Source organism: Nuphar pumila, chromosome 13 (assembly GCF_984573655.1).
Source record: "Nuphar pumila chromosome 13, dmNupPumi1.hap1.1, whole genome shotgun sequence".
Classification (NCBI taxonomy): domain Eukaryota; kingdom Viridiplantae; phylum Streptophyta; class Magnoliopsida; order Nymphaeales; family Nymphaeaceae; genus Nuphar; species Nuphar pumila.
Genome location: NC_143261.1, coordinates 100384948 through 100402689, shown reverse-complemented (window position 1 = coordinate 100402689; position 17742 = coordinate 100384948). Strand labels below are relative to the sequence as shown.

At 38.6% G+C, this 17742-nt stretch overlaps 1 protein-coding gene and 1 long non-coding RNA gene across 2 annotated transcripts; one reads left to right on the top strand and one right to left on the bottom strand.

The window, feature by feature from the left end:
* Positions 1 to 992: 992 nt before the first annotated feature.
* On the top strand, positions 993 to 9715 carry LOC149819453 (large ribosomal subunit protein eL15-like). Its single transcript, XM_089984369.1, has 4 exons — positions 993 to 1077; positions 6195 to 6361; positions 8359 to 8556; positions 9241 to 9715. The coding sequence occupies exons 1-4, from the start codon at positions 1074 to 1076 to the stop codon at positions 9484 to 9486; spliced, it is 615 nt and encodes a 204-aa protein (XP_089840495.1). The 5' UTR covers positions 993 to 1073; the 3' UTR covers positions 9487 to 9715.
* Positions 9716 to 10664: 949 nt separating this feature from the next.
* Positions 10665 to 16171, bottom strand: LOC149819452 (uncharacterized). The gene is made up of 2 exons (XR_016427407.1): positions 15676 to 16171; positions 10665 to 11101 (listed from the first exon to the last, which is right to left on the bottom strand). It is a non-coding gene; the product is annotated as an uncharacterized LOC149819452 (long non-coding RNA).
* Positions 16172 to 17742: the final 1571 nt, after the last annotated feature.

The following is a 17742-nucleotide window of genomic DNA, read 5'->3' as shown; positions in this document are numbered from 1 at the left end:
ACCCACCCCGGCGAGGTCGGAGCCTAGTAAGGGCCCGAGGAGCTGGAGCCTGACCCAATCAAATTGTAGTTAGGCTCCAGCCAAGCCCCTCTAGGCTTGGCTCTGTTGATGGACTGGGCCTATTAGTCATGGTCTAAGCTAGTTTCGGGTTCAATTTTTTATCGAGTTAGGTCCGGCCCGTCCCGATCGTCATGGGCAGCATACCCAACAATCTATTGGGTACCCTACCCAGTGGTCCATCCTAGCTCAAGCAACCAAGCTGGACTAATTTTGCTCATTTACCTGTATAACATAAGAGCATTGTTGGAATTTCTAAAAAGATAAGTGCTTTTAGAGTAGGGCTGTCAATGGGTCGGGTTTGGCTCAGATCCAAGTAAAACAGGACCCAGGCTTGATTTGAGATGATAGTATCAGGTCTGCACCGAGTTCAATTGAACCCACTATAAAGGAAACCATACTCAAATCCTATAAGGATAATATGATCCAGACCCGAACCATACCCTGTAGATAATATTTTTTATTTTTTTATATCAAAAAATTATGAATCTTAGTCAAAACATAGATCAGGCCCGGGTCTGGTATGAAATTTGACAAACCATACCCAACTCCATATATTAGTCGGATCCGAAGGTTCGACCCCTATGCTAATCTAATCGGACCTTCTCATTTATTATCATTAACCTATAGGGTTTGGTATGGGTACGGTTCGGGTTCTGACCCACTAACACTCCGAGAAGAAAACCTGCTCACTTATACACAACTGTCAGAATATAACGAGGGGCTTAATTTTCCGAAGCTTTTACTTGTCATTAGTGGAGAAGTTTTCTTTCAACTAAGAGTAGTGGCATTACAGTAATTTTATCAAATCCCTAGGACTCTTTCCGCAATCAGCTCTTGCTTAAGCTTTAACGGACGGTCCAGATCCTCTATATTTAATCGACGGACGTTGTTCGCCTCACCAAAACCCTCAAAAACCTACATAAAACTTGGAGGGAGTTGGCAAAGTTGCTTCCCTCTCTAAGAAAAGAAGAAGTGCCTCAGCAGGAAGAGGGGCCAGGGTTTCCAATCCAACGATGGGTAAGCGATTCCCTTCTATTCTCATCCTCTGTAGAAATGCGTCCTTTGTTGGTCGATGCGTTTACGGTTTTTGGGTGTTCGAAGTGTGCTATCTGTACCTTTTTCTCTCTTTCTTTTCCCAGATTTTTTTTTATGGAAGTATTTCCGAACTAGTTCATGGTTTCTGGTGGTTGTTTTCTCTTATTTTGGCGCTTTCACCAGTATATTTCTTTGGGTGTGTTGGTTGTGAACTTTATTCAGATTATGCATTCCGAATATGATTCCGGATTTTTTTGTGTGACATCGATTACATTTCCATTCGTTATCGTCGTCTTCCCCCCCTTTTTCATGTTTTGGGTTTAGTGTTTGGAGATCTGTTAGGCGAGGAGTAAGCATCAATTTTTTTTTTTTGAAAATTTAAAAAAACTATGAAAAATATCTAAAATTATAAATAAATAAAAAATGCTTTATTGATGAAGCAACAACCAACAAGAAATAAAAAATCTCAAATAAATACTGAAAAACATGAGATTAACATGTAAAAGTAACATTAATGCAACAACTTGATCTAATTAAGTATCTAAGAAACCAAAATTCAATCACAACATGAGATCTTATTTATGTTGTTTTTCATACATTAGAAATCAAAATTCTCTTCAATTAAATTGATCTCTTGCCACATTTACAGAAAAAAAACAGAGCTAAAAAAATATCTAGATAATAGCCATATGTAGTAGAGAAAGCATGGGCCCCTTCTGTGTTCAATCCAATTTCAGCAAGTAATGAATTTAAAAGTGGGGTTAATACGAGTCAGATAGATTTTTTTCTACTTAGAAAGAGAGATAGGGGTTGTTGCATCAATTGTAAGGTTATACCGGGAGAAAGTTTAGCTACACAACATAGAGTCTTAATCTTAGATCTTAGAATTAGACAATGCCGCAAAAGGAATAGACATATGATAGATCCTAGAATTAAGTGGTGGGCATTGAAAGAAGCTAAACAAGGAATGTTTGTAGAGCAGGTAGTTAAGAAAGTTGATTGGTGTCTCGAGGAGGATTCAGAATCAATGTACAATAAGATAGCGGGTGGCATGATAAAGGTGGCTAAGGAGGTATTTGGTGAGTCTAAAGGTGGTGCACCGTTAGGTAATGATACATCATGGTGGAACGAGGATGTCAAATTAGCTATTAAGGTTAAAAGAGAGTGTTATAGAAATCTAAGTAAGAGTCGTGATAATGAGAATTTGGAGAAGTATATGATAGAAGGAAGCTAAAAAAGTAGTTCGAAATGTGAGGGATAAGGTATATAAGGAGGTTCATGACAAGTTGGATACCAAAGAGGGCGAGAATGATATTTATAGGCTTGCAAAGATGAGAGATAGAAAATTGAGGGATCTGGGTATGGTTAGATGTATCAAAATGAAATGCAAAGGGTTTTAGTCAAAGATGAGGAAATTAAGGAGAGATGGAAAGATTATTTTGATAAGCTATTTAATGAAAATCATGCTCAAGATCTTGGAGACTTATCCATTCCTTTTCATGAGATGAATCGTGACTTCATGTGAAAGATTCAAAAGAAAGAAATTGCAGAGGCTTTGAAGAAAATGAAATCAAGAAGGGCAGTTGACCCAGATGGTATACCTATCGAGGCTTGGAAATGCTTGGGAGAGAAAGGTTTAGAATGGTTGACAAATCTTTTTAACAAGATTTGGCAGACAAATAAGATGTCTAATGAGTTGACGGAGAGTACTTTGGTGCCTCTATATAAGAATAAGGGTGATATACAAGATTGCACAAACTATCATGGTATAAAACTCATGAGTCATACTATGAAACTTTGGGAGAGGGTGATTGAGTCTAGGTTGAGGAAGATTGTCATGATATCGGAGAATCAATTTGGTTTTATGCCTGAAATATCAACTATGGAAGCTATACATTTTCATAGACAACTTATTGAAAGATATAGAGAGAGGAACAAAGATTTGCATATGGTTTTTATTGATTTGGAGAAGGCATACGATAGAGTATCTAGGGACGTTTTCTAGTGGACAATGATGAAGAAAGGTGTTTCTCTCAAGTACATTAGTATAATTAAAGATATGTATGAAGGAGTAGTAACCAATGTCCGCACTTATGGATGGGTCACAACCAATTTTCTTATAACGGTTGGGTTACATCAAGGATCTGCTTTAAGCCCTTTCCTATTTGCTATAGTGATGGATGAGCTTACGAGATCAATTCAAGAAAATGTGTCGTGATGTATGTTATTTGCTGATGATATTGTTTTGATTGATGAGTCTAGAGTTGGGGTTAATGCTAAGTTAGAATTATAGAGACAGACATTGGAAGCAAGAGGTTTTAAGTTGAGTAAGAGTAAGACAAAATATATGGAATGTCGGTTTAGTAAGCAACGAAGTAGTGATGAGAGTGTAGTGAAGCTTGGTGAGTAAAAAATACCGGTGGATGATTGTTTCAAATATTTGGGATCTATCATTCAAAAGTATGGAGAAATTGATGGAGATGAAATCGTAGGATAAAGGTTGGGTGGATGAAATGAAAAAGTGCAACTGGAGTGTTGTGCGATCGTAGAATGCCATTGCGGTTGAAAGAAAAGTTTTATAGGACGACTATTAGGCCCGCTTTACTATATGGTACGAAATGTTGGGCTGCCAAGAGACATCATATTAAAAAAATGAGTGTAGCTGAGATGTGTATGCTTAGATGGGCGTGTGGAAATACAATAAAAGATAAGATTCAGAACGAGGAGATACGTAAGAAAGTAGGTGTTGCACCCATTGAAAATAAGATGAGAGAGAATCATTTACGGTGGTTTGGACATATTCGGCGAAGGCCTAATGATGCTCCAGTTAAAAGGATGGAGAAATGGGAAAATATATTAGTTAAAAGAGGTCGGGGTAGGCCTAGGAAGACTTGGATCGAGATGATAGGAAAGGATATGAATGCTTTGAACCTCACCGAGGACATGGCATTGGATAGAAATGATTGGAGGAGAAGGATTCATGTGGAAGACCCAAAATGATTTTCTTTTTTGGTTCATATCGCCGACCCCAATTGTTTTGGGATGAAGGCGTAGTTGTTGTTGTAATGAAGTTAACAGACACAAACCGAAGCATAAGTGTTATCAAAATCCAGATAAAATCTCTCTCTCTCTCTCGGCTACTCGCCATTCTTCTACAGGGGAAGAACCGAAAAATCATTTCCTTCTCCCAAAAACCCTTCTTCAGATTTCAAGGTACGTTGGTTTGTCTAGATGAGGAGTTGTGGAGCCTGATTCAGAGTTTTTGCCCTTGCAGTAGGGGGTCCGGGGGCTCCCCCCGGCGTTGGTCAGCGAGCGGGGGTCGGGGGGGGGGGGGGGGCGTAGGGGGCCAAAATATATATATCAACGTTGACCGAGTCCAAAATTAAGACGGACTCGGCCTGGACTCGTTGACCGAGTCCGACTCGGCGTTGACCGAGTCCAGGCCGTGTCCGAGGTCGCACCCGTGTCGGGGCGTGTCGACTCGGGTGCGGCACCTCCCTAGCCGAGTCCGTGTGACATAGACAAATACAAATTTAAAATCAGTGAAAGCGGCAGCCATGTAGGGTCGTGATTTGTGAGGTCAGATCTGCCTAGTCGATCAACACAAAAATGGCCCTGTTACCTCCAATCCATTCAGTCGAGCATCGAGGCCATTCTCTGTTTGTAACTTCCCACCTTAATAGATCCTGTAATGCAGCAGGGTCTGTGTATATTCCTCTAAAAATCCGCTGGTTGCGCTCAGTCCAGATTGCCTTCCAAGCAGATAACGCCCCACACTCGCCAGATAAATTTCCATCTCTTACCTTTCCAGTTCATGTGTGCTGAAACCAATACAACTCTTGGGAAGTTGATGTTACCCCAGTTGATTTGAAAGTCTCCCCACACCTCATTGAGCAGATTTCTTATAAAAATACATTGACAAGGTGAGGCGCGTACGCCTCACCTTGAGGCGCGCCTCGCCCTGAGGCGTACAACTCAAGGCGTATGAGGCGTGCGCCTCAGGGCTTTTGCACCTTATGTCTGCGCCTCGGCACAAAGCCCCTCGCCTTGAGGCAAGGCGCGCTTTTTGCGCCTTGAGGCAAGGCGCGCTTTTTGCGCCTTGAGGCGAGGCGTGATTTTTGTGCCTTGAGGCGCGTTTTTAATAACATTGATATATATATATATATATTGTTAAAGCATGTGTAATTGTGCAGTTGTTTGATGAAAACATCTTTTTGTCAAAAGAATTAAACATTACTTTTATGTATATTTTGTATATATATTTATTTTTTAATTGGGGTACCGACTAGTCCTCGACTAATCTTTTTGTGGTAGGCACCGCCTAGCGCTTTTGACTACATAGATCTAAACACTGCTTTACAAAAAATGTAGCGAATTGATGGGGTTGTTCCTTCGATGAGAAATGCCTCAACGGCTAATGCTTCATTGCGATATTACAGTTCATCTGTTTTCAACTGCAACTTTCTCACTGGTTGCCGTGTGTTTAGTTCATGGTTGACGATGCCCTCCTATGAAATTGTTCTCCTCGAATGAAACTTGTGACCATCTTTACCATGATTGATTCTGGATTGAGTTGGTCAGTTGGTGGTTTTCAAGATGGAGTGACATCTTCAGTTCAGATTCTCGAACTTTTATTTTCTTTTTTTTTATTCAATGCTTCAAAATCCTCGAGGTGGATGACCATTTATGGTATGGTTTGATGGCTGATTGAGTGATGATAAGGGACTGTGTCATTGTTCAGACTGACATTTATGGATTTCCCCCCTCATGTAACCTGATCTGCTGGGATTCTGGGAATCAATTCCTTTTTGTTTTCTTTCATTTTATTACGTGTGTAAACTATGATCTTTGTAGCATCTGTCACTTGTGTGTGCACGTGTGTTGTAATTACTATGAAAATGGGAATGTGTGCATTGTTTATAAGTAACACACAACTAATCAAAGCTTCCACCATTAGGGTTATTTAACGGGCAGCAAATGGTTTTCAACTTTAATCTGTAAAACGATAAAAAGACAATTTAAAATCTGAAGTGTCGTTCTATGTCCTAGACATGACCCGGTTTGGTAATTGAATATACTCAAGCTTCTGCCTCATTCAGGGGCTTACAAATATGTTTCGGAGTTGTGGAGGAAGAAACAGTCTGATGTGATGCGATTTTTGCAAAGAGTGAGGTGCTGGGAGTACCGCCAGCAACCTTCAATTGTCCGTGTCACTCGTCCAACACGTCCTGATAGGGCTCGTCGTCTGGGCTACAAAGCCAAACAGGTGATTTGTTTGTTGGTTATTTCTCTGGAGTCTCGTCATTATTTTGTTGGGATAACCTGTTGCTTGCAGTTTGATATTCAAATCTGTTGTTACTGGTTATTTATTCTTTTGATTCCATTAGCCTTTTGATGCAACCTTCTGGTGATCTATCATTATTACTTTATAATGTGGCGATTATTGTTTGTGATTTAGTGTTGTGCCTATTTCTCCCCTGTTTTTGTTTCTCGTGATTTAGGGTTCTTGATTGTCCCTTGCATTGTGACTAATATTTAATATGACTCTCTAGTGCTACTTCTTCTTCTTTGGGACAGTTGATTCAGTTGTTGATCTATGTTTTATTGGTAATAATGATAATAAAAAAGTAAAGTTGGAAAGAAAAACTAAAAAATTTATATTTAATTCTTTAGTATACAGTGTGCGTTATCTCTTAATGTAACATAAAAGCATGATTGTTGTGCATATTACAAGCAAGATATAATGAGAAAATAAAGATATCAGTTGGTCATGGCCCTGGCTTAACAGCCTAAAGAAAGCTGTACTCAAGGCCTGTTTGATTTATTTGACTTGGTGCTGTGTGAAATGCATTGTGCACCATGATAGTTGCTTGATTGCAACTTTTTGGTTCTACAAACTTAGGATGGTAACATATATCAAGCACTGTCACCGATATCGCTGATATTTTGAAAATATTGCGTTATTATTGGCTATTTCAAGGTAGCCAATAATATCGGGCATATATCGTGATATTTTCAAAATATCTCCTGAAACAAAATATCACGATATTTTTTTAGATTTTTTTAAAGTTTGCATTTCCTTTTTTTTTTGTTTCTTTTATATTTTAAAACCTTTTAAACATGTTTCTTTATATTTTTTGAAAGAAAAAAATTCCAAACTTATTATTTTCTTAGTTTTTTTGAAACTCTTGAGATTTTCCCCAGGTTTATCAACTTTTGAAAATCTCTCGGAGAAATACCCTCGCCGAGAAATTGCCTTTAACGCTATAGGTGACTATGATATCAAGTGACATCCATGTTAATAAATGCGTTAGTTAACTCTGACTTGTGATGGATCACTGATGTATCATTTTGGTGTTGGCTTGTAGCTGGTTTAATTCATTTTGTTTTTGGCATGATCTGTCTTTTCGGGATGAATGCCATGATGAGTTAGTTTTCTGGTTGCAGTATTTGTCCGGTGCTTATTTGGTCTTATGAATATACAAGACCTTTTTTTTTCCAGGAAGTTCTCTGCAAGGGGACTCTTTGGGTTTGAAAACCTTTAAGAAAAGGGAAAAATCTTATGAAAGCTGAAATTCAAAATTTCCCTTTTTCTTTTCTTCTTCTTTACTTCTGGTAAATATTTTGATATCTTTCAAATATTAGGATATAGTTTTTGTTCAAATATGGCATAATTGTCAACAATTTTCACTGATATTTGTTACTATGGAACGAACTTGACTTAGATTCTGCTTCTGCCACCCCAGATTTTGCGTCCTAAATATTCCCATCTAGGGAAAGTGTGAGTGTAGAACTAAGGTTTTGTAGATGTTAATTGGTCAAGACATTTTAGAATAGTTCTCAACCCTTTATCAGTGATGTGAGCATGACTGGGAAACCTAAAATGCACTTGCGTCTCTTTTTCTGTTATTCATTATAGCTGTATGTATCTTTTAAGAAGTAGATTGTTCATTCTGTAGGTAACACTAGCTATAATTGTTTCTTTCGTGTGGAGCACTCTGTTGCTTTTTTGGATGCTTAATTATGTTTTGTTATTTTTTGCAGCATTACCATTGTCCGATAACTTTGATAGAAAATTTTGATTTTGTTTCAAATTGCCGTTCCAATTCTTTATTTGTAATGGATGATGTCCATTGTGATTCCACAAAATTTGGCAGAGCAATTAGTGGATGGTTTGTGTCTGTGGTTCCACAAAATTTTGCTTAATAGTTAATAATCTATGATTTTTTTATATGGTTTTCATCACTTGTATTTGATGTTCAGGGATATGTTATCTATCGGATTCGAGTTAGACGTGGTGGGAGGAAGAGGCCTGTGCCAAAGGGTATTGTTTATGGTAAGCCTACAAACCAGGGTATTACCCAGCTTAAGTTCCAGCGCAACAAAAGGTCAGTCGCTGAAGAAAGAGCTGGCCGTAAATTGGGTGGTCTGAAGGTGCTCAACTCGTACTGGGTAAACCAGGTGAGGAGACTCCCATAGTTAAATTGATAGTTTGGAATTGCTTTTGTTGACTGCTCATCTTTTGCCTACACTTCTAGAAACTTTATGATACCAAACCATGCTTATGGAAGATTGGAAACTTTTAGCATATCAGAAACTTCTTGAAATATTAGCATTACGGAACTACTACTTGACCTAATCTGATTGCAAATGGCTCAGCCTACTTTTATAACTTCCATGAATTTTTTTATGCACGGGAGTGTATTCTGCTATGCTACCATGAACGTGAGTCAAAACCTCTGTTCTCAGGGACTTCAAGTCCATTTTGGGAGCCAATGCTAGAGAGGACATGAGAGGGGTAATGGGAGTGGAGAAGAAAATGGGTGATGAGGCTGGAGTTGTCAACTACTTCCTCACTCCTGTGAGGATGTAGTTGAAAATAGCCCGCATCCACTCTCAACACCATTCTCATCTCCCAAACCGGGGTTCCCAAATACCAGCGTGATTAGGTGGGATAGTTGGTATTAGTTAAACCCTCAGAAAATATCCATCTCACTTCCCATCTCCGTTTCCCAAATAGAGCCTTAACCAGGTCTCTTGCATTTGTTTCTGCCTATTTATTTATTTATAAATTACTTGTTTATTGCCTATCTTTGCACATATGCTGCTTGGTGATGTAGCCCCCCCCCGTGTTGGCTTATACAGGACTCAACATACAAGTATTTTGAAGTGATCCTGGTAGATGCATCCCATAATGCTATCCGCAATGATCCTAGGATCAATTGGATCTGCAACCCAGTCCACAAGCACAGAGAGCTTCGCGGGTTGACATCTGCTGGAAAGAAATACAGGGGTCTTCGTGGGAAAGGTCACACTCACCACAAGGCTCGGCCTTCCCGGAGGGCAACATGGAAGAGGAACCAGACCTTGTCCCTTCGTCGCTATCGTTAAAACCCTGGCCTTCTCTTGGTTCTGCTTTGATGTTTTCATTTTTTATGTTATTGGACCTGGCTGCACAATTTTATGAGAGGTTGTGAACATCGAACTCTGAATTTTATAGCTTAATTTTAGGGCCTTAGGAGGATTTTATTCGTTGCATATTGCATATTTGCTTTTGATATGGTCTACCATTTGGATGGAAGTGGTTAAGAAGACTTGTGCTTTCTCTTTTTCTCCTATTACATCTGTTTTCCAGTTATAGCTCAAATTGTCTACTCGTTTGATAACATCACCGGTCTTTATCTTTCACCTGGCATCATAGTGGATTTGATATCATGGTGTCATTGAATTTTGTGCTTTAAGCTGAACTAGGTCTGATGAAGTTGAGTTGACCCGGGTTCCAAATCTTATATGGTAGAAAACTGTGTTTTGCCTGAAAAAAAAAAGAGATTAGACTTGATCTGGTAGAAAGCTGTTAACTCTAGTATTGCTTGGCTTCAATGACTAGATCAAGTTGTGAATTTTCCTGAGTTGCGTCCAAAAACTCTTAAAGTTGTCTAAGTACCCTCTTTCAAGGCCATCTTTTTCTTTTTCTTTTTACTCAGAGAAACTGCCCCAGGTGGAGAAACCTAGCTGTGCTGGCTCAGCCTGCAGTACTTACTGTCCATGTTGGTGTATAACTCCGAGGGCTTGCCCCTTTCCAGGGAGTCACCAAGCTTTGGCTTACGTGGGGAGGTGATGCCCATGGGATTTGAACCTAGATTGTCTGTCAAACGGTCTAGGCCCCATTCCACTACACCAAACCCCGAAAGTGTAAATGTTGAGAATCTCTGGCATGCATGAACATTCAAGTCACAGAATAATTGAGAAGCAAGCAAAGATATGTGGTTGAAAATTATTACCATTACATTTTGGTTCCATAGCTCATCTCATGCAATAAAAGCTTTCACTGCAAAAGTGAGGAAAGAGAGAAATTACCATCTATGAACGCCCCATTCTCTTTCTGGACACCTTTTTTTGGATAAACTAAGAAACTTGTATCATGTTGTAGACAATGGATCATGTCTCCACAGGTTTTACCTGGAAAACCTGTGTCATGATGTCAAGGAAACACATGAAGACCATGGTACATAAATTCTTTCAACCAGTTATGATGCAGTGTAAACCATAAGAGAGGAGCCAATTCCCTCTTGTGAAAATTGGCAAAGCCGAACCACTTCACTTCTTTTCTAGCTACCAACAATGCAGATTAGATTGGCTATTGAGCAGAGACATGCAATGCCGCCATATAATTGCAGAACACAGTTTTTGTTTGGTGTAGTCTAATTGTAACAATTATTCCCTAAGGATGGAACCATGCCATGCCCAACCTTGAATAGTGGGCGGTTGGTGCCACCTGCTCAGCTTCTGTGCTCTTCACGAACCGACCCTTTACTCTTGGCCTCTGCTCAGCGTAAGCCTTGCGCGAAGCATATCGAATAGTCTTGGCAAAATGGCGCTTCTTTCTTTTCTCTCTGTATCTTGAAACCCTTGCTTCTCTCTCCGCTGCCGAACTTCCTTCGTTTGGGTTCCTTGTGTCTCCTCCCTCAACTGCATCTGTAGTTGTGGTGCTATCGCAACCAGATGCCTAAGACAATTCAGAAAAGCGCTTTGTCACCCATTAAAGGTTGGTTGGTCTGTCCTCACTACTTGGGGATAGACCCGAATGAACCTGTTCAAAAATCATTCTTGCAAGTGTTTTTTGTTTCTCTTTTAATCAGAATACATTGAGCTGTTTATCATCGCTTGTTTAGTAACAAGCTTTGGAACAAACCATTTTCAAGAAAATTGCTTATTTTTTTTATTGTAAAGTTTTGGTGCACTCTGTATTGTTGAGTTTTAAATTTCTTTGAAAAGTTTGTACTCTAATACATGCTTGGTACTAAACAAACTATATAGATCACATTTATAAGTTTTGATTTATAAAGCGTAAAATTAAATGACGAAAAACCAATGCTCTTCGACTTGAGAGAGAGAGAGAGAGAGAGAGAGAGAGGTAGCTTCTAACCACTTTTCTACCTAACTGCCCAGCTAACCAGGTTTTTTAAGTTTTTTTTCATGTTTTCCTTAAATCTGTCTGTATAGATGTGTTTGACATGATCAATTTATTAGGGAACAACACTTAGATCATGTTTTTTGGATAAAAAAGCATGATTTTTTAAGCCTTGAATATTTATGAAAAATCTTAAACTATCAAATTTTAAACCCTATAAAGCCTAGCTGCGTATTGGAATCAGATTATCCAATAATTGATTCCTAGAGCACATCTGTGCTGTCAGATTTAAGGAAAACATGAAAAAACTCAGTCAGTTAGAAAAGTGGTTAGCAGCTCTCTCTCTCTCTCTCTCTCTCTCTCTCTCTCTCTCTATATATATATATATATATATATATATATATATATATATATATATATATATATATATGTTATAAGGTACTCGGTCCGATCTTTGGATCTGCCCCCCAATTCTACTTTCCTAACTTCAAGTGAAGACCGACTTAATTGCAAATTTCTTTTGGAAACAAAGAGCTCTTGAGATTAATCGCCCTGCGATTCCCTGCACTGCAGTAAGAAGTAAAAATACCTTTTTGAGCCCCATATTTGCATGAATTAAGACTCATGCTGATCCAGGTGCTAAAGTTAAAAAAGAAAAAGAAGAAACAGGCAATGAAAAGTTTTTGTAGTACTGAAAGGCATCTCTTCTGGCATAAAGTTGACCACAATGGCTCTGATTTGCAACGTTTAAACACAATCTGAGTGACCATAGACACCGATATTCCATGGTTTATTTGTTCATATTCATACCCAAAAAATTTGGTAATTCAAATGCATACCTAATGTATTTTATGGTTAACCAAAATCATGCCTGTGGTCAATTCCTAACTTGGTCTTTCTTGTTTCGCTCAAATTCATGATTTTGACTTCAAAAAAAAAAGTGAAGTTTATCGTTTTGTAGAGAGAGAGAGAGAGATTAATGAGGATAAAATTGGCAAAGAAAAGCATACTTAATTAGGATAACACTGGCATAATTTTGAATTTATTAACTATGGTTAATGAAAGAATAGTTACTAGGGGTGTGAATTTAAATAACTGAACACAAAACCAAGATTTTGAACAAGTATTTCTAAGCATGGAATTGAATTATAAAAAAGAGACAGGAATGTTTTTGTTAGGTGTCATCGGGGCCACATGAGGTTGACCACCTACCATTATAATTGCCTTGAATATGCAAAACTTTCTTTGGTAACCAGACAACTCATGGAGTTTCAGATCTGACTTGTGTGGTTCATATGGTTTGCTTTTGAGGCACATAAATATCAAGGCCCCACACACACGACTCATTCATCTAAAATGGATCATTACGGTTACTTTTGCAGTGAGTATATATAGTATGAATATACACAAAAAAATAAAAAACACAATCAAATTAAAAATGCTGACATGCTGGATTAAAGTAGAATGCCTGCAACACCCCCACAACAATCATGTGAGGAAAATCAGCTGCCTTTTATTATAATGAACTGCCATTATCCAACGAATTTTTCTTTATACAATTCATAATTTAGTTGTTTTGGAAAGCTCCACATACGCATGCATGAACATCAATGTTGTTAAAATTGGTTCATTAACTGAATTGGTTCTTAAAAAAATGATAAAATCGTGTCCAAATTGAATAAAAAAGGAACATTTTTAAATTGGTTTGTTCAAAGGCTGTTTTTTTTATTTCATTTTTATAAAATAGTTTTCAAACCAACCGATTCAAGGCGTTATCGACCTGATTCAGTAGAAAAAAGCTGATTTTATTTTTTTTAAATGATTTTTTAATAGGGCCGAATTGACCTTAATTTTTGTTTCGTTAAGGGGTCGATTCATATTGGTATTGATAACATTAATGCACATGCACTTCCTTTTTCCTAAGGCTTTTAGCTTTTATTATTTCTTTCATATGCTGTCGAATTTATCATCACTCTACCACTCTCTACAGTCAAAACTAGATTACTTAAATCAAACAACATAAGCAAGCCTTAACCTTTTTTATTCCTTGTTATAAGGAGGTTTATAAAAAAAAGAGCAGAACCAACCTTATTTATATGCAGAAAAGAAAATCTATCTCTAATCAAAACTAAACAAATGTGATTACGAGCTGAAAATTAATATAAAATTCATAATTTATCCATAGGAGGCGCGAAATTCTGCACTAGATTGATCGTCCAATTATCCTCCACTTAATCGAATTGTGAAATCTTCGGAATTTGGAATTACTAGAAAATAGAAAGGAATAGCACCCGCTGAAAGTATACATTGAAGACACACTAAAAGGTTGGCTAAATTTTGACAGAAGAGAAAGGAAAGGTGAGCCCTCTGCACATGTTTCTTGGACCACTTCTAAGTTCAAGCAGACCACTGATTGCATTCAAGAAAGCAAAATTCATTTTTGGCTTCTTCTAACCTTCAAAAGTAGTACATCCTAACTGCTAGTATTTCCTATTTTACCAATATGTGATTATAAATATAGGGCTTTAAAGAACAGTAAATTAACATTGCCTATGCACATGTGCATGTGCACACCTCCATGTGAAGTAATGCTTGATCAAATGCATGAGATTCGACCTTAAAACGTATAAGCATACTCAAAACAAGCATTTTTGTCATGAGCAAAGTAGAACTAGTTAGTAAATGTGATTGGTAGAATCCTTTTGATCATTTTCGAGGGACCCTATTCTGAATGTTAAGGGGCCCAACACCCCAACTTGGTGATCTAAAAAAGCGGAATATTAAAAAAAAATATTCTAAAAAAAAGTAAAAGTAAAAATTTCTTTATTTGTTAAGATAAAGAAGTACCCTCTTTCAAGGCCATCTTTTTCTATTTGATGAGCCAAAAAGAAAAAAGAAAAGAAAAAGTTCTTTCCAAAAAGAAAAAAAGAAACGAAAAAAGTTATTTCTTAGAAAAACAAGTGCTTATCTTAACAACAATCTCGTTCTGCTCTACATCTAACTAGCAACTGTTTTAATCTACTTGTCCAATTTTAGAGAATTATTTCCACCACTCCTTTCTTTATAGGGAAAAAGTTTTTTAAAATAAAACATGTATTTATGGCGAAAAATGATATGGTTCACATTTAATGATGCCAAGGAGACCCTCAAGGATCTGTCTCATTGTTAACGGTTATTACATTGTCATGGAAGCCAGTTTTTATGATTTAAAATACTTGTCATTTTCATCCAGCACCTTTTTTCTATCACCAACCTCATCATAACGTACCCCCTCCCATCAAAGTTGCACCTAAGTGTCGTAAACCTTCATAACAGACACCGTCTCCCACCTAGAAAGTGGCATTCTGGCTATGAACCTACTTCTACTAAGACCACATACTTTTTTTTTAAAGGCAAGCTGGGGTTAGGCAAACCCCACCTGTTACTATTCAACATATCACTGGGTTTTGAACCTGCAACGTCCCATCACAAGGAGACGTGCACTGACAGCTCCTACCAATCACGCAGAGTCCCCGTTGGTTAAGACCACAGACTCTTGCAAAAAGCAAGAGTACATAGATAAGTGAACCAAGCCCTTGAGAGCTCTGAACTACTCGTTAGGGGTCAGCTTATTTGCATCAAGTTGAAAAGATGTCACAAGTTCGATACTCAGGGAGTTCGTCTCTTGCTGTAAGGCCTAGGGTCTTCACTTGGCCGAGTGTGTATCAGGTCAGAGCTCTGACACACTCTGATGTCGTTCATCCATGCGATGAAGGGCATCCCAAATACCATACATATGAACTATTTTTCAGCTGTTCATTTTGCAAACCTTGGATGCCGTTCATTTAGGGCATAAAGATCTGAAAAAAAACGTGGCACCCATTTAGAAGACGCAGAGTCCATCCATGGTATTTGAGATGAACGGCATCGAAGGGATCTCTGAGCTGATACGCACACTACTACACCAAGTGAAGTAAAAAAATATTGAAAATCACTTGCTATGTGACTGCTGCGAAGTATGAACACAATGTTAGTTACAAAGACTGACCCAAATAATTTCCGACATACGGATACAATTTGAAGTCCAAGGATCCAACCAAAGGTCACATATTCACAGTAGAAAATGGAGAAAATATGAAGTATTGGCTTAACAAAAAAAAAAAACACCTACTAGTGTTTGTATATATTACCTGTCCTTGGACCAGAAACTCCATGGGCTGAGAAGCAGAAGAGCTTGAAGTAATGCAACAAACATCTGAAGCTAGCCGAGGGATGTAGGAATTGGCTGGATTTTCGGAATTTCCTCGGCTTGGCGGCACGGGCATCGGTTCAACTGGTACCATGGTCTGTCCCCAACTCAGCTGCCTGGAGTTATTGAACAGCCAACTGGGTATGTCATCTTGTGGAAAGAGTTGGAAATCATGGAATTCCAGCACAGGCCGGCCTGAATTGGCTGGGTTGTCATGTTGGTACTCTAGGTTGGGTGCACCAAGGCACATGAAATCATGGCCTACTTGACTGACTGAGCTCTGAGTCAGCTCATAGTGGTTTGAAGGTGGCAAGGGAGGATTCATGTCAAGCCTGCCAATATTGGAGGGCACCCAGGCAGAAGGGTTTGGGCAACTGGGGCATATGGGGAGGCTGAGTTGGGGAGGGGGGTTGATATTTTTGTAGGGGAAGGGAACCAATGATAGCCAGGGAATTGATCACCTGTGATCTTGAGTTCTGTGACGTGGCAGATTCTTTTCCACTCCTAAGAGTGGTAGAAGTACTTCACTGATATACAGAAATAAACAAAAATGGGGGGACTGAATAGAAAAAAAGAACCACCCATCACTGCCTCCTAAGTTGATTGACTTTTCTTTCCCAAACAGGTCTGTTTGGTTTCTCATCTTATGGTTGTAAGAAAACAATGAGACCTGCATTACATGGTCCCAGTCCCGGACTCGGTATATGGAAATGGCCCACATATTGGCACCTTCAAAGTTACCAAAATGGCTCAATAAATCAGGATGAGATGGAGAAGATATTGGGCAGGATTATGAAGGGGTTTCCACCCGAAGCTACGTCACGGGGGCCTTCGCTTCTAAGCCCATGACACCCCTAGATCAGGGCAATGTTATCAGAATCGGTTTCTGAACCGTATCGGTTTTCAAAAAGATTCAGAAAATTGGCATGCATTGTATAGAATCGAACCATTCTGAATTGACTCACTTAAAATTTTGCATCTTCAAAAACATAAAAACCATAAAAATAAATAAAATTCAGGAAACTTTATCTGGAACAAGGAAAACACTTAAATAAAGTAAATGGACTTAGATGGGCCGATCAATTTTTAAAATATGCATTTAATGCCAGAACAACATGTATAATAGCCACTAAATATCATAATTATCATAAACATCAAAAAACAAAAAGAAAACCGATTCAAGCTGGTTTTCAAGGAAACCAGTGGACCCGATTCGATTTGATTCTACAATTTTGGATCAGTGACAGCATACATAAGCGGTTCTGATCAGTGTCACGGCCCAACCCATTTGACAGAATCAAGTTTCAGAAACCAGACATACAGTGGCGTAGCTAGGATTCATGTGAGGGGGGGGGGGGGGGGGGGCAAACAGGGGTGTAGCAAAAAAAAAAAATTTGTGTGATAGTCGGGGGTTGGGGATAAAATAAAAAATGGCTACAATTATTAATAAAAATCTATTTCACATGGACGAATCAAACTATTTGCTGCAGTCAGGGCTGGGCTACAAAAATGGATAAAAATCTATTTCATATGGAATCAGGTCTGGGCTAGGACTGGGCTTTTAAAATATATATATATATATATATATATATATATATATATATATATATATATATATTTAACTGTTTAGGCAGGCAGGACTGGGCTACAGCCCAGTCCTGCCCCCCCCCCCCCCCCCCAGCTACGCCTTTGCAGACATAGACTTATAATGCAGATTGAAAACGAACTCTCAGAGTTAGAAAGTGGTCACTCAGGCCTAGACCGTGTGGGATGTGATCCAGATCTTGGCTTAGATCCCACCACATGGCCTGGTTGAAGGAGAATCAAAATAGACCCACATGGGTCCTGCCCGCACCCAATCATAATATCATCAAACTTCAATGGATGTTCATTTTGGGAAGGCCACATTCAATCAACTAGGAACGTACAGGACCTTTTTCCTTGTATAATTTGGGTCGCTGCAAACCAAGGACCACAATGGTGGCTAATAAATGAGTAGAACAAGCTG